Source organism: Triplophysa dalaica, chromosome 20, assembly GCF_015846415.1.
Source record: "Triplophysa dalaica isolate WHDGS20190420 chromosome 20, ASM1584641v1, whole genome shotgun sequence".
NCBI lineage: Eukaryota > Metazoa > Chordata > Actinopteri > Cypriniformes > Nemacheilidae > Triplophysa > Triplophysa dalaica.
In genome coordinates, this window is record NC_079561.1 from 8,380,855 (window position 1) to 8,403,017 (window position 22,163).

Sequence of the window (22,163 nt, forward strand, 5' to 3'; positions counted from 1 at the left end):
ATTGCTGAGTCCTCTTTCCATCTAAGTGTTATCTATTTTCATTTTTCTGTCTACACTTATTGAGCTTACTCTGAGATTTGCTGTTTTATTTCTTAAATAGTACTTGAACTTTGGTAACCCAGTTAACCACCCAACACTTTTATGCAGTAAGGAATTCACTCGTTTTGTTAAAATGAAGTCTTTGCACGTGATGGTTTATATTATAAAAAGCATTTAACATTGTGCTGTATTTGTGTTTAACAGTAAATTTATAAAACCTCTAATAGTGTCTTGCTTAATGATATTTAGAAGAATGTTTCTTGACCACCATTGAATATGATAGAAAAAAATGCTTTTAGAATGTTTTTGTTCTATTGAACACAAAAGAAGATATTTTGAAGAATGTAGGAACGCAAGCCGTTCTGGGACACTTTTGACTACCGTTGTTATTCTCCCTGCTATGGTAGTCAATGAGGTCCAAGAACTATTTGGTTACAAGCATTCGTTTTCTATGTTGATCAGAACAAAGAAAGTCATTCATATTCGGAACAACTGAATTGTGAGTAAATGATGGCAGAATTTTTATTTTCAGGTGAACTGTCGCTTTAATGCATCCAAGGAATTATAGGTTACCTGAAATTCTCAACTAAAAATATGAAATATAAAATATGAATTATATTCTACATCTGTTTTCTGTGAAAAAAAATTGGAGCTTGTAAATAAATGGATGTCATTTAGACAGACTTAATCTATCTGTTTCCATGACAGTTATTGCTATGGAAATTGCCTTCCTCTAATATTGGCACCCTTTGTAAATATGAGCAAAAATAAAATCTGCAAATAATCTCCACCATATTAATTTAACACCCTGGAACTTCAACCAGGACTGGGGTGTATGGCCATATGAAATTAAAAAGAGTTCAGCATTAACACAAGATATAGGTTTGGTTCATATAGGGATAAATAATGCCCCATGTCCAAAGTTAAATATACCACAAGATCTTCATTGTTGTGGACCTGCTTTTATACCAGAGGTCCTGGACATCTTGTTCAGATACATGGCATCATGTGTTATATCAAATACCAACAGATGAAAAAAAATCTAAACCTGACTTGTTCTTCTAGAATATTATAATTGATCATGGTTAGATCTTCCATCAGCACATAGGTTCACAACAAACATCCAAATCAACAAAAATGACTCGCTGAGTACAAAATAAAGATCCTGCAATAGCCATACCAGTTCCCAGAGCTGAAAACTATAGAAAATGAGTGGGATTAACCAATGAAGAAGGAGCATCAACATTTGAAGGATCTGGAGAATTCTCAAACTGAAAAGAAAACACTCCGAGCTGGTTTTCTTGCAGATTGTGGTTGGAGAAGGTATTAAATACAAGGGTGCCAAATTCGCCAATACTTGTGTCCAACATGTATGGTAGAAAAAAGTTTTTTTACAATGTGATATTCCCCTTTCAAATTATGTTCATTCCATGAAATGTTGGAATTTTGTAGATTTTTAAATAAGATATCAAAATGAGAAACATTGATTTATTTTCACAGCCTACTTTGCTCATATATAACATAAAAATGTTGGCTGAATCATATCAACAATATATACGCATCATCCAGTAATACATGTGCAGTCTAAAGCATCAATTATTGTTTTTCCCTCAACATCTGTGTCAAAACATCTCAAGTACTTTCTGTATGCAGGAACTCTGCACGTCAGCAATGCAGTGACAGTTAAACCTGTTCGTCACAGGAAGTGCGAGTGTGTAGTAAATAGAGATGCTGGTGTCAGAGTGCATGCAAACCTTCACACTGCTTCACACTCCACCTGACTCTAAACCCATCTACTCTGCTGTGTCAGTTTTGAGGCCTTTTGTATTCTTATAAACATAAGAAGTTGGATTTCTTGTGTGGAACTATTGTCATCAACGCTAGCTTCAGGATCATGAGGTGAGTGAAGAACTTTATCCTCACTTCATGCGCATTTACTTTTATGTAAGTTGACTTGCATTTGATCAATATTCACATTCATTAGAAAATGCTGGGTTGTTTAATCCAGTTGTTGGGTAAAATATGGATAAAACAAACTTTTGGGTTTAATCTTGGATGGCTTACCCAAGTTTAGACTACTATGTTCAGCCATGAGAGCTAAACTACTTCTGTATGTAAACATTTTCTGGTCTGGAAACAACTGACATAATAACTCAAACATAATTTAGAAATATATATTTTTTTAGACTAATTCAGTTTCTTGAAAAAGCAGAGAATCTGAAATCTCAAAAGTCTTTTCAATGACAAGAACCATCAGTGTTATTTTGTGGCCTTCAATTTAATCACAAGTTGCTTAAAGACAGCTGTATAAATGTCTTTTAAAAATGTTAACACTTCAAACTTAAAAAAAACAAGTCGCAATCTCACGTCTTTTAACATGTATGCTTGCGCATATGGCTTCAGACTTCAAAGGTGTAACGTGTGGCTTTGTTTGCAATTTTGATGTAGAAGTATCATACAAATTCAGTAGTGTGAGATTCTCTGATGATCTAAAAGACAAAAGTAAAAAAAAAAATTGCACACATGTTTGGGTAAATGTGTATGTTTCATAATAAAAGTGTACATTTTACATTATTAAAAGGATAGTTCAACTTCACCCAAAATGTCTGTCATCATTTATTCACCCTCTTGTCATTTCAAAACTGAATTTCTTCTGCAGAACACAAAAGAAGATATTTTGAAGAATGTTGGTAACAGAACAACAGCAGCACCGATTGGTTTTGTGTCTAGTCAAGTTAACCGACATTCTTCAAAATATCTTCTTTTGTGTTCTGCAGAAGAAAGAAAGTCAAACAGGTTTGAAATGACAATAGGATGAGAAAATTACAACATACGATTCATTTTGGGGTGAGCTATTCCGCATTATTCAAATGGAATATTAGTCTCTCTACACATCCACTATTTGCCTGTACATTTTAGTTAAAGCTGCTGTGATCTATATAGTGTGTATATTGCACTATATCACTGGTTTTGAAGCACATGCAATTGTTTACTTGTGTTATTTCTGTACACTGGGCATGTGGTCTGTCATTTGGACCTTGAGACCTTGATGACCCAGTGAGACCCATCTGTGGGTACCAGGTGACCATCTGCTCGATGCGTGTCACTGAACTGTGGGACCAGTGCCACTATTTCAACAATGTGATATGAAAACATGTCCCAAAAAATCATCAAACGTTAATATCAATAGTCTTTGGTTTATGATGGCGCTTCGATTGTAAAGCTGGCGATATTGTATGCGCCTATTAGATTAGTCATTAGGTTATTACAATGTAATACAATTAAAAAAATGTATTTCTAAAAGTTATGCTTTCCTACTTGTAAATAGCTTGGATAAAAGCATCAACCAAATGAATAAATGATGATTTTTGTTATCTGTAAGTGATGGATCAGATTTCTGAGTTGTTAGTTAGTTTATTAGTTGAATTAAAATTAAAATGATGAATGATTGGAGAACTCAAATGACATACACCAGCTGATTTCCCTTTGCTGTTTTACAGTAAAAGATTTATTTCAGTCACACCAACCCCCATGGGACGCTGTTGAATAACTCAACCTCAGCATTTTATTTACCATAATCACATATATGAGTCATCTTTATTTTATCTGCATATTAAATCAGTTGAATATATTCAATTCACTATACGTGTCCATACACATGTTGACTTGTGTAACATTATGGTTAAATAACAGGGCTTACTGACGTCATAACAAGTAGAGTAGAATGTTCTCAGTACCTGATCTATTTTTAGTACGACCTAGTCAAAAAATAAGTGTTCGATATTGAAAGTGCGAATGGAAAGTTTTGATAAAAGTACATTAGTGGTTTTGTCAGCATCCTTACTTCCTCCGTTGATAGCATGACATGAGTAACCCAACACTGATACATTACATTTACATTTTACTGATAAAACTGTACACTGGATTTTTCTTTTGCTTCATTTTTTGAAGGACAAGTTTTTATGTTTTCATGGTTATCTCTTTAGATTGTGGTTCTCGCCAGCATTGTGCATCTGAATCCTCCGGAACAGCATGGGCAGTCGCCCCAGTAAAGATCAGCACGGGTCTCATGCACATGCAGAACTTTTGAGCCCAGAGGAGAGCGCCGGTTCATTGGCCTTAGGTGAGTTTAGCAAGCAATGCACCTCCATCAATATTTTGTACTAATGCCAACTTTTAGCACAACACAACGATGTTGAGCTTGTTGTGTGCAGCATACAATTGTGTACAAGTGCAATGAAACAGACACTTTGATTTGTCAAATGTGTATGTTTTTTAGTTTATGGTTGCATTAACAGCAGTTAGTAGTGCTTTCCAACACTGTAAAAAATGCGGTTAAAATACGGAGAATTTTGAACAGGAATCTTTCCTGTTTTTCATCAATTTTCTCTGCATTTGTGAAAAAGTGCTATTGATTGCTAAGCCTTGATAGTGTTTTTTGTTCAGTTGTCTTCAAGATGTAGAAGAGATTCTGTTCGTATTTCTGATTTTTGTGGTTACCATCTTTCAGAAGAGTGGTGCTTGTGTTCATGTTGTGTAATGCCAGTACAACTCTTAGCTTACTTGTACATCATATCTGTTGTAAACAATAAAATGATGAACTGAAGTTAAACAAGATCAAGAAGTTAGCTCCACAAATTAGTATTTCTTCTTGATTTTTTAAAGTTTATCATGTGACATGCTAAAATAATTTAGATAAAAAGTACGAACACTAAAATAACAATATGATGCAAACCAAAATCCTTACAGTATTATACTGTGCAGCTTATATTTGTATGGCACATTACTGTAATTTGTAATGGTTTTCACAGTAATAAACTGTCATTGTAGATTACAGCAGGTCTGCTGTAAAATTACAGCTGTGTGCTGGCAAATCTAGCTGCCAGAAGTGTAATGTACATTTTTATAACAGTGTAGGCAAACATTACATTTGCTCTTGATGATTTCGAGATTGGAATTTTTTCAGAACTCCTCACCAAATAACTACCAGTCGTACTGTTTGACAGTTTTGAAGCACTCATTCCTTTATTTGTTTTTTCCACATTTTAGAAACTTGTATTGTGACTTACAGTATCTACAATCAATCACAACTTAAATTTTAGCATATTCAAAGGAATCCCTCTTTGCCTAGATTCTGTAAAAACATAATTTTTGCATTTTATCAGGCAACTTTGCACCCCGTGAAACTTTTTAAAAACAGTATTGAAGGATCTTCCATCGCTTGCGGCTCTTATTTACTGCTTTTTCATATTTTTTTTCAATTTTGTCTTAAATCATCTGTTTTAAAATAATTAAAATAAAGTTTATGTTTTCAAATGAAAGAAAATACTTTTGTCGACAAAAATGTAATGTTAACCAACACAGTTGCTTCGAACATTGAAAAAAAGCTTTAAAGGGATAGTTCACCCTCAAGTTGTTTTAAACCTGTAGACATTTTGCTGTTCTGCTGAACACATAAAATAACTATAATCGGAAGAATGGTTGTCGGTAAACAGTTCTGGGGCTCTATTGACCACTATAGAAGGAAAAAAATGACTAGTAAATGGTGCCCCAAAACTGTCTTCCACATTCTTTGAAATACAAATGTTTGTGTGTTCAACAGAACAAAGAAGTTAATATTGGTTTGAAACTATTGAGAGTGAGTAAATCACTGTCCCTTTAAGATCATAATAGACGTTTTAGTCACATTATTGAACAATACAGTACATGTACAGTACATGTTAAGAAGAGCTGTTATTTTATGGTTATTTTTATTTTTACGTTCCCCAAATTAAATCATTTTCCACCACATCTCCTGTGCTTGCATTGAATGAGTAGTCTGAGCTATTTTAGGGGGAAAAATATAACAGACCTTTGTAGGTGGGCTATTTTAACTTGGGTCACTAAACATCTTCGTAGCAACGTATTAATACCTTAGCAACCACAAACCAGTGCCTAGCAACCAACCACACACAACACCGAGGCATTGTGGCGACAATGTCTGTGTGGGCGAACTCCACGATTTTCACCAGAATGTACATATTCATACAAAGAGAGCTGGTGATATGACGTGCTTCAGATGTTTGGAGAATGTACTTCCTGTTATAACACATGTTTTTTCAGGTGTCTAAAACAACAGGTTTCCATAGATCTGGCATAAATAGAGATGTTAAAATCGGGTCTGTTTTGAGCTAAAGTGTGATACGGTCACGTTGTCAAAACCAACATTGTTGTTTTTTCCACCTTTGTACAGACAGCGGTAGATACGTGGTGGTGTCCCTGTATGACTATCCGTCGAGAGGTCCTGATGACTGCGCCATCAGAGTGGGAGAGAGGCTGAACATTTTGTCAGAGTGAGTCCAGATGCTTTTATGCAACCTTTAATTGTTATTACGTTATTTCCCTCTGTCTGTATCTGATGTTTTAATGTACATGTTACAGTGAAGGTGAATGGTGGAAAGTAAGTTCATCGGCCACAGGAAAGGAGAGCTACATCCCCAGCAACTACACGGCTAAAGTGTACAACAGGTGCGTTTTTAAATCACTTCTGTTATGACATCACAATGAGGGTCCGGTGGGCTGTTCTTCACACTCCTGACATCATTATTCCTCCAGAGGGGGTGATGATATCAGTTACAGTTTCTAAAGTGGGGTTTATGACATTAGGAATGTGGCGTGGGTCTGTGTTCTGGGTACAGTGTGTGCTGTGATTATTGCTGTATAAGATGTACTGTACCCACAATGACCCATGACCAATTCTTTCACCTCATTTTTATTTCCCTTGCACTTTGTTGTACATTCTTTGTTGTGTTAAGTTAAGTCACTCGTGTGTTTTAACACTGTGTGTGTGTGTAGGTGGCAGTTTGTAGGTCTCAACAGACGCAAAGCAGAAGAACTGTTGCTTCTCCCTTATAATCAGGCCGGCTCTTTTCTCATCAGAGAGAGCGAGACCTATCAAGGTAGACACACACACACACCAATGCTGCTTATAGTTCAAAAAACATATCTGATAGTGATCAAAGATCTACAATGGATATCAAAATTTATTTCTTACTGGGTATTTGTCCTATTTTTCAATACAAATATAAAAAAATATGTATAATCAAGACATATTTGCCAGAGAAGGAATAAAAGATGCAATGGATTGTTTTCCAAAAACATTTACACTTAAAACAAGAAACACTTTACGTAAACTTCATAAAGAGATATAACTTTAAATAAAGATTATGGTTTCGGAATGGTGACCTTTATCTGAGCGGCCCGCACGCCGAGACAAGTTTGGAGTGGGAGTTTTGGTATGATTATGAGGGCACATAGATTGCAAGTAAATCATATTTTTACATTTTTAATCAATTCTATTATCGTTAAATTTCAAGAATTGTAATTTGAATTTTTGCGGTGTCTAAAATTTTTTGATTTGTAATCGAAAACAGGACAAAAATACTATTATAATTTTTTTTGCAGTAGTTTTCTATTCAAAGAATTCACTGTGTCAGCAGCATCATAAGTAGTACATAATTCGATAATAAAGCAACTTTTAAGGTTTTGTGTTTTATAATATAATGTACATTTTGTTTAAACAGGTAACCACACATTGTCTGTGCGTAGGAGCGGGTCGCAGGAAAACGCTTCTGTCAAACACTACCGTGTCAACTGCATTGAGAATGGATGGATGTACATCTCTCGGGGAATCACTTTCCGGACCCTCTCAGACCTGGTCGCACACTATTCGGGTACATAATTGTTACACATACAGTCATGGAACCATTCCAAATTTAAGCAATGTGAAAGACATAAAGAATACTGTTTTATTGCTTAAAAGTGAATATGAACTTGTTTTCTTTGAAGTATTTGAGGTCTGAAAAAGACAGAGCAGAGCATCTTTTTTGTTATTTTCACCTGTTTCTCCAAATTTTATTTTCGGCAAATTAATGCAAATAGAAATAACATTTTTATTTGGAATTGGGAGAAATACTGTTAAAAGTTCACAGAATGAAACAAAAGGATCATTTTACCCAAACACACACCTATACATAGTACATCCAGGAAAACTGAATGGTCACTTTGAAATGGCGCTGTACGATATTGAAGACAATTGTGATATGTTAAATAATGCAGAATGCAACATTGCTTTCAGCTTACATTTATCACTTTCTTTCTTATCATGCATCATCTTCCACACATCATAGCACATGATGCAGGCAATAACATTTGCATTTTCTCTCTGTTATCTGCATCAACCTAAAATTTTATTAAGCATAACTTTTTTAAGTCATTCAGTTATTGAAAACCATTTTAAAATGCACATTTGCAACTTTTCAATGGTTTTGACAAAACTGTGCGGCCCTTTTTCTATAGCTTGATATGTAAAATAAAATGACAACAAATCAGTCCCAAACTTAGCCTAAGCCCATAAAGAACCTGGTTTCAGCTTTGCTGTTGAATTCCATCTCAATCTCTCTGCATTGTCAGAAATGTAAAATGAATCCAGATTTGAATCCAGAATGTAAAGTTACCTGTTTCACATTATTTCGATAACCATTACTTGAAGTTGTGTGTCAGTTTTGAACGAGTGTTTTGTGCAGAGTTTTAATGTTAACTCTTCCTCTAAAGTATCGGGTGGGCTGTGCTGTACACTGGGGGAGCCCTGTTTCATCCATGGCTCTAACAATGTTCCTGTGGTAACCGGCCCTCCGGTAGCCGTAAAGAGGCCCACGATTAACTGGAAAGATGTGAACAGGTACGATTTGACAACACATTATTTGATATTGACCTCACAAAACAGTTGCATTTAACATTTTTAACTCTGTTCGCTTTATAGATCCATGATCTTTGGGAAAGGTAAAGATGGGGCAGAAGAGTCTCTGGTGAGCGAAGGGTTAAAGGAAGCAATGAACTCTTACCTCTACATGACAGACGAGTGTGAGGACTGCTTTATGATTGCTGACTGCTGATGGGCACGAAGGGTCAAAGACAGTGAGCTGAAGCTAGTCGTGAGATTCCTGGGTGGTCACCTAGTATGAAACTTTATGATGGGACGATGGCAATGGGACCAAAACCGAACCAGCAAAGACCCTTTTTCAGATTTCCATGGCTCTTAAACACATCGGTGGATTTACGCGCATCTCAATCGAAGAGTTACACGATAACCGTACCCCAGCGAACTGATGGTGCCGAGCCAAGCGCGATGAGTCATTGCTGTTCTTCCAGAGTGGGTGCTGGAGATAAAGATGTCACTTATTCCTTGCGGACATGAAAGAGAAACTGAATGAAGGAAAGACAGAGGAGTGAGCAAGTGGGAGGTGGAACACAGCTGGGAGATGTACACATCCATTTCCATGTCACTTGTACTGGAACTTTTCTTAGTTTTTTAGTGTATGTATAAATGTAAAGTTGCTTTGTAACATGAAAATGGTAAAAGCGCTATCTAAATAAAGTTGAGTGGAGTTTAATGTGACGATTTCGTGTATCTGAATTATGACTGAGATTCCAAAAGGATTTGTTTTCTACTTAAAATTGCTAAAAAATGTATTTATGAATTAAAATGTTAATGTGAATTATCGTGCATGTCTCAGTTTTTATGTAACATGCTTGATGAACAAGGGCATCTTTGTTTTCGTACAAAAGAGTACCTTGAATGATGCATTTCCTGTTAGACTTTGCACCCATTGTCTTGTTCTAATGAAAAGAACCGCGGTTTTTGTGCTGCAGGAAATGAAGACTTGAAATCTTTGAAGGTTTCTGCATGCATGCGGTTTGCTTTCAGGCTGCAAGGGAATTTTTGTACCCATCGATCTTGGAGCTTTAGCAATTTTAAACAGATTGTGTTCTCTGATAAGAATTACTTTATAACTTTATGTATAGTTTTAATATTGTTCTTTTGGTTAAGCTGTGGCACATATCTTATGAAACCACTGAGATCCAATAAGAGCGATAACACCTTTTTACTCTTGAAGTTTGTTTTGTAATAATTCCTCTACATGTGATGTAAAAGTGATGACAGCATTGATGTTAACTAGCGGTGTCGGTTACTTTGCTGTGCCCTCATGGGACTGCAGTACGTATTACAGGTAATGAATGTCAGTTCACGTTTAACTAACAGCTATTACAAAAGTGGGAAAACTTTACAATAAGGTTGTATTTGTTAACATTATTCTTCATTGTTTGGCAATGCAAGTACTATAGCTTTCCAGCATGTATTAATGCATGTTAAGGTTAGTTAATGCCAATAGAGTTATTAATGTTAGTTCATGGTGCGTTAATGTTAACTCGTACAACTTTTCATTTTAAAAATGGATTAGTTCATGTTAATTACAACATTTACTAAAAAGATCATTTAAATTATTAAAATGTATAAATGTTGCAGAAGTATTGTACATAGATAATGTTCATACAGTACCTCATTGTGTTACCACAAAAATTTACTTTTGAGACAACTTGTTTAATGTAGAGAACTATAATTTAACATTGTTTCAACTATTAATCAATTCTGTTACCAAATCTAGGTTCAGAAAACTAAGGTCATGAAACAATTTACAGTTTTGCAAATAGTAGATCTAAGACACTGGTTTATTAACCATAAATAAAATACCATTTAAAAAGAAATTAGCAATTATATTATAGAGTTAAAAAACAAAAAACAAACAAATGTGTCGATTTACATTATTTACACTGTCAATTTAAAACGCATTGTTAAAGTTAATGGATGAAAAAAGTAAACATTTGCTATAAACGGGTTGAAGAATTGTATGCGATTGTACAAAGTGATCGGCTTAGTAGTTGACTGCATAAATGGAGATTACATTTGATCTTATAGCAATGCAAAATACAAATGTGAACACAACCGTTACAATCATAGAAGTATTATGACGTCACCAATGAAGGCCAGAGAGGACTAGTGCTCCCCCTCAAGATTCATATAAAACTCATCCTCTACAGCTCCTGCTCATAACACCAAACAAAAACTCTGAACGTTCACAAATGAGACTAGAATGTATCTTAAAATCTCACTTTAATGAGGGGTCAAATCCCGAAACAAATACAACATATACATGCACTGCTCAAGTCCTAGTGCCTTGAGAGAGAAATTCAGCCTGGAAAAAGGTAACGTGTCAACTGAACCTTAGGAGAAAAGCTAAATAACAGATGACTTCTATCTCTTGGGCCAGTTATGACGAAAACCTCTGTAAGCACAGAAAACAGACAAAATGAACACGCAATTGAAACTGATGATCTCACAAACAGTATGGGAGACAGTACTGTGCTAGTCTCTCACCTCTCAGATGTTGCGGGTACATAAGACATGGTCCTGCCTCCTAAAGAACTTTGCTTTTTTTGTCTTTTCTGAGAATGAAAAAAGATCAAAGATGTGAAAACAGTGCTACATCAAACCACGAAGGTATTGTGTATGTCTGTGAAAACGAGACTTAAATCAATAAATACCTTCTGCTTGGATTCAGGATCTAGTCTGTTTGGATCAAACTGCGAACTCTCTTTAGATTTGCCTGCGTGTATGCAACAAGAAATTTAATCAGACTCAAAAACAATACAAAAATACATACAGTACACATGTAAAACAGGGATCTTACCGTCAAACATTTTCATATTTGACTGGCTGTAGTCGAAAGGTTTAAAGTTCTGTGTGGAGTCTTGAGGATCTTGGAGAGCTTTGGCTTTGTGTTTTTTGGGAACAGGCGTGCTGGATTTATCCTTCTGTGTGCTCTCGGTATCCGCCTGCAAGACTTTTGTGGTCGTTTTAACACTCTCTTCATTTACATCACTAGCCACACGCTCTCTCTTTTGGCCGGACTGCTTTGCTTCCTTAAACACACAAGATAACAAAAGAAGATTTAAGTGAAATGTATCAGGGACAGGTTTAGTTGTGAGTTTGTGATGTACAGGTTGCTCACCATTACTTGATGCCTGACACTCTGAACATTTTCCAGTGACTCCTGATAGCTCTGTTTGGTTTTCTTACGTTCCTCTAAAAAAGGAAACAAGTACATTGTCAAACAAATTCTTCAACATGTGTATTATTACAAAAATCTTTAGTCCTTTTGGATGCTTGTTGTGGGTTAAAACATTACACGATGTTGTTGGTACCTTGAGCTTTCTTAGCTTGTTCTTTAGCTTGCCGCTTGGCTTGAACCTCCTTCTGCTGCTGCTCAATACTCTGCAACTTCCAGCGGTTATGAATCTGTTCCCAGTGAAATCAGCAAAACAGTCATAACACAGAACTAGAAATAAGATCACTTGACATCAAAATATGAGATATTGACATATTTTCAAACACATTGGCCAATAAAACGTTTGGGGATACTATCCTACATTAACTTGCCTGTAGTCAACCACACTTTGATATTGTAATTTATAAAATGAACTTCAATGTGAATTATGTAGGACAGATTTTCTGATCACATGGTTAAAACTTTTAACATGACTAAGGATGTCATGACTAAGATCAAGAACAGCTTTAAAACTATTATAATACTGGAAGGGTTCTCCAACCTCTGTCAAAAATTGGATTTTATTGTTGAGTGAATGCGCTCAACACATAGTATTTGTTACTCAAATATTTTTGCTCAAAACCTGCTAAACCAAACTCTTCCCGCTCTGAAATATCTGTTATTGCTACGAGTAAACATAGGAGCCTGATAAAAAACCTCCTTAAACAAATAGTTTGAGGGATTTACAGGGTTTTGCATCTGAACTCATAAAATAAAAAGCAATGTTTTGATTTTCTAAAATTAAAAACATTTTAAAGTTGCAATCCGTCAAATGTGCCTTTATATCAGTGGTTCCCAAATGGGGGTACTACTTGAGAGAAACTGAAATTTAGGTAAAATAATGAAAATCAATAAAAGTATTGTTAAATGAAATTATGACTACACAAATATGCCCAAAAAAAAAAATCATAAATTTAGAGTATTTTAGAGTATATAAGAGTTATTTTTTGAGACCGAGACCTGGAATCAGGAGCAGTATCGATGTGAAATAAAAAGTTAGGAGAGGTTGCGGTTGAAAAATTGATTTTGCAGAATGAAAAACACATATTTACCTTTAACGGTTATGCATAATACTCAAGAGATTTACAAACAGAAATGTTTAAGCAATAAACCTGCTTGGGTGCATCAGATATAATAACTGTCTGACTCTCATTTCACTGGATTTTAATGCAAAATGTTGCGGTCTGGTCAAGGGGTACTTGGCTTGAAAAAATCATTGCTCTATAACGCCATCTCTGTTTAAAACACAAAATTGAATTTGTACGCGTGATGAGATTAAATCACAAACATGATCATCTGTAACGGAGCATCAATTTTAAATCATTATTATAATTTACTGTCGTGAATCGATAGTAAAGTAAGCAGACAGCTTTGTATTGCATGTACAGGCTCAATAACGGATTAAAAATTATACAATTGAAATGAACTGATAATGAATTGTAAAACTGTGCAGTTTGTGAAGCTGCAGTCCCCATTAAGGGGGAAAACGTTATACCTCATAAATCTTTGAAGATGGGTCATATTTGGCTTTTTCTGATATGTGAATTTCCTTTGATGGTAAATACTGAAAAGAAAATATAACATCAGTATATAAATTCACTTTAAGGGTGAACTGTGTAGATCCACAAGCAGTACCAAACAAAATTACAAAACAATAATACATGTTTTCAACCAGTTTAAACACTCCATCTGTCCCAGGTCAGTCAAACAGACAGCCCTGCTCCAAACACATCAGAAGAACTACTGTACCATTCGGAAAGGATTCTCAAAGGAGGCCATGATGCTGTGGGCTTTTTGTTGTGCTACTGTCAGATGACCAGAGGCAGGAACCTTCTCCTGATTCTCCTAAACAATCCAACACAAATGATCGGTCTTAGACAAACCTTTAAAAATAACATTAAAAACACATGAAGCATTAAATATTTTACCGCAAAGAGACTGATTTTTGCAGAAGCTATTAGACCGGACAATGATTTTAGATCTTCATCCATACACTCCTCCTCCTCCTCCTCCTCTGAAAATAACACTCCTGGTTTGGTTGGGGTTTCTAAATATTCATGGATAAACAAAGACAAGTTCTCTAATGTGTAGAAAACATTATTTAGCTTTTTTCAAAATCACTACACACCAAATAAAGTGAACAGTGAACATATTGACAGATATACTGTACATGTGCCCTATAGTGTGACAGCAAAGATTTTGGAGAAATATATTATTAATATTAAAATTAATGAGGTAAAATTAATAATTACTATGTGCCACAACAAAGGATGATTTATTTGTCAACTACCCATTTATATAATGTTTGGATGTACCTATGGAGGAGAGGTCCAGGAAATCACTTTCAGATGAACGGGACGTGTCATGAGGTCCAAATAATGAAGACTGGAGCTGTAACCGAAATGGGTGTAAACTCTCAATTACACACTACAGATTTTTCTGGTACTTTGGGTCCACACAACAAAATTTGAAGGTTAAATCTCACCTTTCTTTTTGGGGTTACAGATTTCTTTCTTTCCAGAGAGTACTCTGCCTGAAGAAACACAAAAATATACACATTTCTATATCACAAAAGACAAGGTCAATAAGAAAGTACAAGGCGGGTATGAATCATCACATACCTTCAGGAGAGGAATCTCTCGAGCCTGTTTCATAAACTGATGAAGTTCATTGACCTGTTGTCGCACTAGAGGTGGAGTTGGGTTACAGCAGGCGATGATGCCCTGGGGTTCCCTATAATAAAACAGACATTAGCTTTTGTAGCAACCGTAGTACTGACCAGTGTTGGGTATCGAGAACTTTTCAAATTTCAAGAACCGGGCATTCGATAGGATGCGCGCATAATTGTTTAGATAATAGACGGTCTAGCAACTGCATGTTTTATATTTTATGTTGTATTTTTGTGTTATACTTAAATAGTTTTGGTTTGTAATCGCTTCTGATTATTCCTTAACTCTTTCACCGCCATTATTATGAGAGTTATTACGGCAATCAGTGTTTGAACTGTTTTACAGCAGGTGGCGCTATTACACACCTTTGGGAAAAAGTACAGAATCCCAGAACCTAGAACGTATATGTTTTAGCGGTTTTTAATGATTGTTCTGCGTGTAATCTGTGCGGAAATTTCACAATTAACAGTTAAAGCCTACTGGCTAGCCTAAATGTGGCAAGAATAGAAGGTAAACACTTTTTTTTTGTCTCTCCCCCAAAATTATTGGAATCGGAACAGAGATTCGATAAGAACCGGCAAAATCAGAATCGCTACAATGAAAACGATACCCGACCCTAGTGCTGGGGAGTACTTTCGCTACAAGTAGTGATGTAGCGTGGTGGTAGCGTCGCGGTTTTCTGAATCAAATAGTTTTTCAATAGCGAAGCTCTTTTTTTGATCAAGTAGTGCAGTAGAAGTAAACATTTTCCCAAGCATTTCTAAACCTCAACGCCACCACCATACACGGATCTGAGTGACAATCAATTGGCTACAGGTGCCAACCCATCATTTTATTTGCTACTGATGGTGATTGACATGTGATTTCAACTCTGGTTGAACGAAGCTTTTGTTTTGACGTTGGCCGGCAGCCAAGCGCAGTCACAGTTCAACAAATGAATATACTTTTTTGTTGAAATCTTTCAGTCTAAGGTAATGAGTGCCTACTTTATATTTATGAAACGTCATGTGCTTATCAGACTAATTTCAGTTTAAAGATAAATCAGCCTTATACTTTTTTATAGTGTATTTTTTGCACTTAAAATGATAGCTTACTACATTATACAATTGTTGCATTAACAGTTATGGCACATTTTAGTAGCATTAAACAGTATTTGTAATAAGCAATCACAGATGCAACCTCTGCAGATTTTCTTGATGTTGATAATATTTTACTGTCTACATGTCATTATTATTCTTTGTTAAAATAATAGATTAAATGTACTGTTAGTATTTGATATAAAAGACAATGCACAAAAATGACAAAAAAATGCCCTTTTAAAAACTAAAAAAAAACACTTCCAAAATTTGGCCCTTACTTGAAAACTTTGTTTATGAATAATTAGGCAAATCTGTTTGACAGTGTTTTATTGATTACTGAGATTGCATTAGGAATGAAGTCAGTTCAAAATAAAAACAAAATTATATATATTTATATAAAACAAAAATAAAAACTAGCTTAAATGTAGTTCGCTACATTTCCCAGGATGGCAGCTTCAGTGTAGTGACGCTTCATTTAATGTAGAGTAACTTTTAGCTTAGCTCATTACATTCCAAGTAACTTCTCCAACACTGGTACTGACAAATATATTTTCAATGCAAGAACAATTCTACAGGTGTATACTGTATATATGCATATATATGACTGTGTATACTTACTTTGGAAGCTCCTCTGCGATCTTCATCATCATATGGTTTGGTAAGACATACCTGCATCAAACATGCTCAGAATGAATCACACAACTCTCATCCTATCAAGCATATGAACACAGCTCAGAAAGTGGGAGTTTGGAGAGTTACCCAGTGCTCTCATCTTCAACTCGGGCCAGTTTATCTCTCCAGGCGTGCAGCATTCTGAAGGCAGCTAGCTGCTGCGTGTTGTAACTCTTCTTCTGCTTACGGTAAAGCTCCATGTACGAGTCCTCAGTAAAGATGGGCTTCACATATTTCTGAGAAAATGAAACAAGATTTATATATAACAATATTCTGCATAACTGTAGCTGGTTCTTTACAATGATTCATAGTTTCATAATTTGGGCGACCAAAAGAGCCGATCAAAAGACAAAATGATTGGACCCATAAGTGTGTTCATCTGCCCCGCTGTGCAGACCGAGCAGCGTATGAAGTCTGGACCGTTCAGCTCAGTCACTCACTCAGCTGTCGGTTACCTGTCAGTCATTTTTGTTGCAGTATGAAGTAAACTGATACACGTACATACTGCAGATAAATTCTGTTATCAAGAACGTTAACCAAACCCCCGAAAAATGCAGATATGTACAAACTACACGGCACGCAGAGCTTACAGAACCGACCTCAATAACTATGTGCATCTAAACACCCATCAGAGATGTGTTTTCACCTGTATGTGAGGTGCTATAAAACAGCAGTTAAAGAAGTCTTCGCAGACAAAGACAAGCCCAAAATAAACCTTAAAAATACAAATAATTTAAATTGATAAGACCCAATAAATGCATAAGACAACAACAAACATAAAAGTGCTTGAAAATAAATGAACATGGCAACACTGCAAAAGTGCACTCTCATACAAAACAGCGTGTCTGTCAGAGATACTTTAGTTTAACTGATGGACAAAACGAATCTTAACTGAAAAACAACAGATAGCAAACGGTTTCATATTCTTACAGCTGTGAGACGCCAAAACGTTGCTATGGTTACTAGTGTGTCACTGTATCAATCATCACAAACGCAGACAGGTGGATCTATCAGGGCATTCACTCCCTTATTTAAATGGGGTGTCAATCCCGAAAGTTTGCAGTTTGTACGTGTTTGTTTTATTTAGTTGTTTTTCATAATCATAAAAACAAATTTTCATCTCTCAATTCATTAGGTTTGAAACGGTGTTAATAACTCTACATAATAAATAGAAGGTTTCATATAGATCTTGTGATCGGTTATCGATTGGTTCTAACAATCGGTTATAGGGCCCAAAAATCCTGATGGGAGCACCCTTAATTCATAGTGTTTGTACCTTGAGTGAAAGGTCTCTACTTTTAGACCAGACTTGCTGAATGAGGGTAGGCTGTCCGTTTCCCATATCATAAAGGTCGGCCCGTACTCGATCATACACGTACAGCAGATAGTGAGTGTCCGCCCGAGCGTACTTCAACATCTCGTCTGGCAAAGGTCTATTTGGAAAATATCAATCCACAAATTCTCATTTATATTTTGCTTAAAGCATTTGGATTAATATAACGCACAAATACTTGTGAAAGAATTAAACAAGCAAAATATTACCGTATCCTCCAGTCGGCCAGCTGGTAGCGTTTATCAGATTCTACCTCACAGTAGAACTTCATGAGATGGTCGAGGGAGTTTCTGCCGAGGTTCAGGGCACGAGCAGCCTGATGGGTGTCAAACATGTTGACAACATAGAGACCAAAGTCCTTCTGCAGCCACTCGATGTCAGAGTCAGCCCCATGAAACACCTGCAGCATCAACATGCAGCGGTGCATTAATGTATGACATAAAAAGACAAAAAGCATGCATTTAATAGGGATGTAATGATTCACCATGACAGTTGAAAACCGATTATAACGTGACGATTCAAGACGTTTTAGATTTAAAAGGAACCGTAATACATGTTATGAACAACAGGAGGCGCTGTATTTACACAGCGAAAAAGTCTTAGTTTGTTTATTTTAAAGAGACTTTTCTATTATTTGGAATTTGTTTTAAAATTGCAATTTAGTTTTATTATTTGACAATAAAGATATTTTTATTTTACACAAAAAGTGCAGCCTTTGACAAATAATAAAAGGGCAGTTGTTCATTTCTATTTGGTCTCAACTCATTTTGTAAAAATACAGCGTGATTAAATTGTATCATGAGTCACATCACATCATGAGTCGAGTGAATCGTTACATCCATAAACCATTGTAACAACTAAAAAAAATTACCTTCACAATGGCGGGGTCAGTGAACGTCTCATTTAAGATGTACATTTCACTGCGCAGTTGCAGCGTGTCTATGATGAAATCTTCCTCACGTGTCGATATCTGCATCAGACACGTGATTCCTAGAAAACTTCTGTAGGAATGATGCTGCAAATAAACAAGTACTTCATTGCAATGACAATATACAAGCAAGCAGATCACTAAATAACATCATGTAAAGCAGACGCGTCATACCTCCAAATCCACAGCAAACTCTGACACCTTGGCTAACTTCTCATTCAAAGCAACAAGATCCTCCAACATGTTGATAAACTTAAAGCTGGTCTCAGCAATTGATTTATACATCTGAAACATAATAAAAATGAGCTGTGTTCTATTAAATCCTGATGGAAATAATAACAGTTGTCGATGAATAGATTCTAGTTTCCTGGAGCATAAGAATGAATGAGACCTGTGGTTCGTGTTTACAGTTCAGGCTCTCTGGCATGGCCAGATGATCCAATTCATACTGGTAGGGGTGAGAAAACCTGAAAAACACAATTAGATCTCAAACTCTAAACTGCCAAATAAAATGCGTTGAATAAAATAATAAAACATATCTTACATATCATCCACATGCTCTTGTGTTCTCTGTTGATGGATAAAATCTGCCAGGGCAGCAGGAACATCCAAATCCTCCGGTCTCTCCTTCCGAATGTGTTTGTCGGTAAAATCTAGAAAATCACATTTCATAATTTTTTTAGTATGTAGATAAGGAGCTAAATAATAGCTAATGATAAATAATTTTATAAATAACACCAGGGGAATTCCGTGAAAATGTCAACCTTATTGCAAACAATTTTAGTTTTCACCAGTGTTTTTACTATGGTAACAGTACAGATTTTAACATTTGGTGGTTCAATTACCCATGTGAGATCTCTCTTCAAATTTGTTAAGCATTTGTTTTATTTTTAGTGCATGATTTTTCATAGTCAGGTTAGTGCCATTTTCAGGATTGAAAATAAATGGACACATGAAAAATAATATAAAAGTAACTATTTTCTGTTCTATAAAGAGGCATCCCTTCTCCATTCATCGGGTATTATTGCTTCAGGATTGTGCATTTTATTTGACAGAAATCCTACAAAGTTTTAAGTCTCCCATAACCGCATACTTTTTTTGTCACATCCGTGACACGTTTATTTCCATTTTTTTATATATATTTTTTTTCCACAGACTGACATTTTTTTATGTTTAGACTCTGTCAAGAAGGGTTCAGTAAAATATAAACAGATGGTTCAATATAATCATAAGAGAATGAATTTGTTATGTCATCTCCATAACGCTGGAATTGCCCACCACAAAATTTTGCTTTCCACAAAACCCACCTCATATTTAGTTTCACTCAGAAATGCTTCACATTCCTGAAGTTAAAAAAGCTTTTGAGTCATGAAGTCTTAAAAGGTTTGCTTACATGAAGGCAGAGGTTTTAAAGCGTTGGGTTTGATAAAGATTTTGGAGACAGCAGGAGTGTTGCTGTTATCCACTTTCTCCTTGAACTTCAGCTGTGGACGCTGAATGTTTTTAGCATGTAGAAGATGAAAGGTTTCAGTGGCTTGACCTCCTCCCTGCAAGAAGAACATCAACATCAAACCAGAACATCCTTTTTAAAAACAAACCAACTGGGCCTTTACAGGTAATGATCCTTTAAGACAGCTAATGCTCTTCTGAAGATAACAGTGTGATCTATCCTACATTTCATCTTCTAAATGAAAGCTTAAAAAAAGATGAAAGATTGAACCAACCCGATTCCAACTAGACACAACAATCTTGGGAGGCTGATATCCAACAGGCATCACAGGCTGTTGTGTGCGGTTCACCCCAGAGGCTTCATCCAGGAGAATGCCCTGAACACACAACAGAAACACATCAGAACTATGGACTTTCAAAGGCCAAAAAATCGATTATGGTTTAACTCTGTGACGCGTTTACTTCGGCCATATCTGTCAATGACTCAAAAGCTTAAATCTCAATAGTTTTAGATGTGAAACTCATACCACTTTCTCAAGAATGGCATCGTTGGAATCCACCACCAGGTCAAATCGGTCCTCTAGACCCGTCAGTTTGTTCCTGTCTTTCATGTGAGATTTACAGCCATGTTTTTGCATGATCTGACTCATGCTGTCAAAGAAACAAATACAGAATGATGCAGTTTGTAACGTACTCGCTCAATTAATTATAATAATTTGTTTTATTTCTTAAGTATAATGTAAAAATGCTCTTTATTAACAAAGGTATTAATAGCATTACCAAGGTAACACAATGTTCTAGTGACGGCTGTTATTCAACTACTACTCGCAATTAATCGCATTCAGAAAAAGGTTTGCATTTCTACCGTGCATATTTATTTTGTATTCATAAACACACATGATATTTAAGAAAAAATGAATAAATCTTTAAATATTATTTAAATTAGACATAAATATATAAAAGCTTAAGTATAAACATACATGTATAAGTGTATGTGTTTATACATACAAAATTAATATACACATTGCACAGCTATAATATGTAAACATGCCGTTTATGCTGAATGCGATTAATCACGATTAATCGTTGAACTGACCTAAAATGCTATACATATACAGTACTATAGTATTAAATGAAAGCATCAGTCACAATACAAGTACGTGTGATGTTCTATACCAGTGTAAAAGGCGATCTCCCTGTGACGCGCAGAACTCTTCAAACGCAGGAAAGCTGCGGTACAGATCGAACTCATCTCCGGCCTGTGGAAGAGCCGCACTCGCCTTTGTGGCAGCGACCACACATCCCAACCCATGCTGTGAAAAACAACAACTGCTTCGTCAACTTTATTCGTTAAGCATTCAATCTGCGAAATGCTAAATGTACTACATGTGCACACATGGCTAACGTTACTCTTTCCACGTTGCGATGTGTTGACACAGCTAGTTAAAGTACAGATTTACAGAATGAAACGGCTCACAGACCTTGACAAACGCATCAGCATCTTCAAAACCTGGACAAAACTCTGTTTCTGCGTCTGTTTCCTTAGATGGCGCAGATTGCTCGTTGTGTTTAATAGAAGCAGCACTACTCGAGGAGGCAGCCATGATGATAATATAACATCGCGAGAACTGCGGTTTCACGCGAGATGGATGTCTTCTTCTTTTACAGCGTTATTTTTTCGCTGTTTGTCACGTTATCGCCACCTGGCGGCCTGTTGTGTTTCGTCCTTGGCTCTTGGCTGGGAGCATATGGGAGCCAATACATAGCGGTGTGTTAAAAGTTGGATTATTCATTATTGAACTGAAACGTCGAATGAAACGAAGAACAGGCGAACAATAATAAACAATTAAAGCATGCTTGCATGATGATTCTGCGCTTTTATATGATAAGGTTTTATATACCTAATGATTTACAGAGATTTTAAGATATTAACAAGAGCTATTAAAAGTTTTTCTATTGTATTTTATACAACATGAGATTTAAATTACAATTTGATGTAATTCTCATTTT

At 35.9% G+C, this 22,163-nt stretch overlaps 2 protein-coding genes across 2 annotated transcripts; one reads left to right on the forward strand and one right to left on the reverse strand.

Moving 5' to 3' along the window:
- The first annotated feature begins 1,765 nt into the window (after nucleotides 1-1,765).
- On the forward strand, nucleotides 1,766-9,575 carry sla2b (Src like adaptor 2b). Its single transcript, XM_056733238.1, has 8 exons — nucleotides 1,766-1,938; nucleotides 4,026-4,162; nucleotides 6,272-6,371; nucleotides 6,460-6,546; nucleotides 6,874-6,977; nucleotides 7,602-7,751; nucleotides 8,632-8,758; nucleotides 8,840-9,575. The coding sequence occupies exons 2-8, from the start codon at nucleotides 4,072-4,074 to the stop codon at nucleotides 8,970-8,972; spliced, it is 792 nt and encodes a 263-aa protein (XP_056589216.1). The 5' UTR covers nucleotides 1,766-1,938; nucleotides 4,026-4,071; the 3' UTR covers nucleotides 8,973-9,575.
- Nucleotides 9,576-11,012: 1,437 nt separating this feature from the next.
- Nucleotides 11,013-21,769, reverse strand: exosc10 (exosome component 10). The gene is made up of 25 exons (XM_056733914.1): nucleotides 21,635-21,769; nucleotides 21,330-21,466; nucleotides 20,681-20,804; nucleotides 20,429-20,530; nucleotides 20,098-20,251; nucleotides 19,249-19,357; nucleotides 19,096-19,171; nucleotides 18,879-18,989; nucleotides 18,648-18,791; nucleotides 17,986-18,176; nucleotides 17,720-17,876; nucleotides 16,531-16,679; nucleotides 16,390-16,440; nucleotides 14,645-14,756; nucleotides 14,509-14,556; nucleotides 14,339-14,414; nucleotides 13,952-14,070; nucleotides 13,773-13,868; nucleotides 13,519-13,587; nucleotides 12,121-12,214; nucleotides 11,928-12,001; nucleotides 11,607-11,838; nucleotides 11,461-11,522; nucleotides 11,294-11,361; nucleotides 11,013-11,201 (listed from the first exon to the last, which is right to left on the reverse strand). The coding sequence occupies exons 1-25, from the start codon at nucleotides 21,755-21,757 to the stop codon at nucleotides 11,171-11,173; spliced, it is 2,709 nt and encodes a 902-aa protein (XP_056589892.1). The 5' UTR covers nucleotides 21,758-21,769; the 3' UTR covers nucleotides 11,013-11,170.
- Between the last annotated feature and the right edge of the window lie 394 nt (nucleotides 21,770-22,163).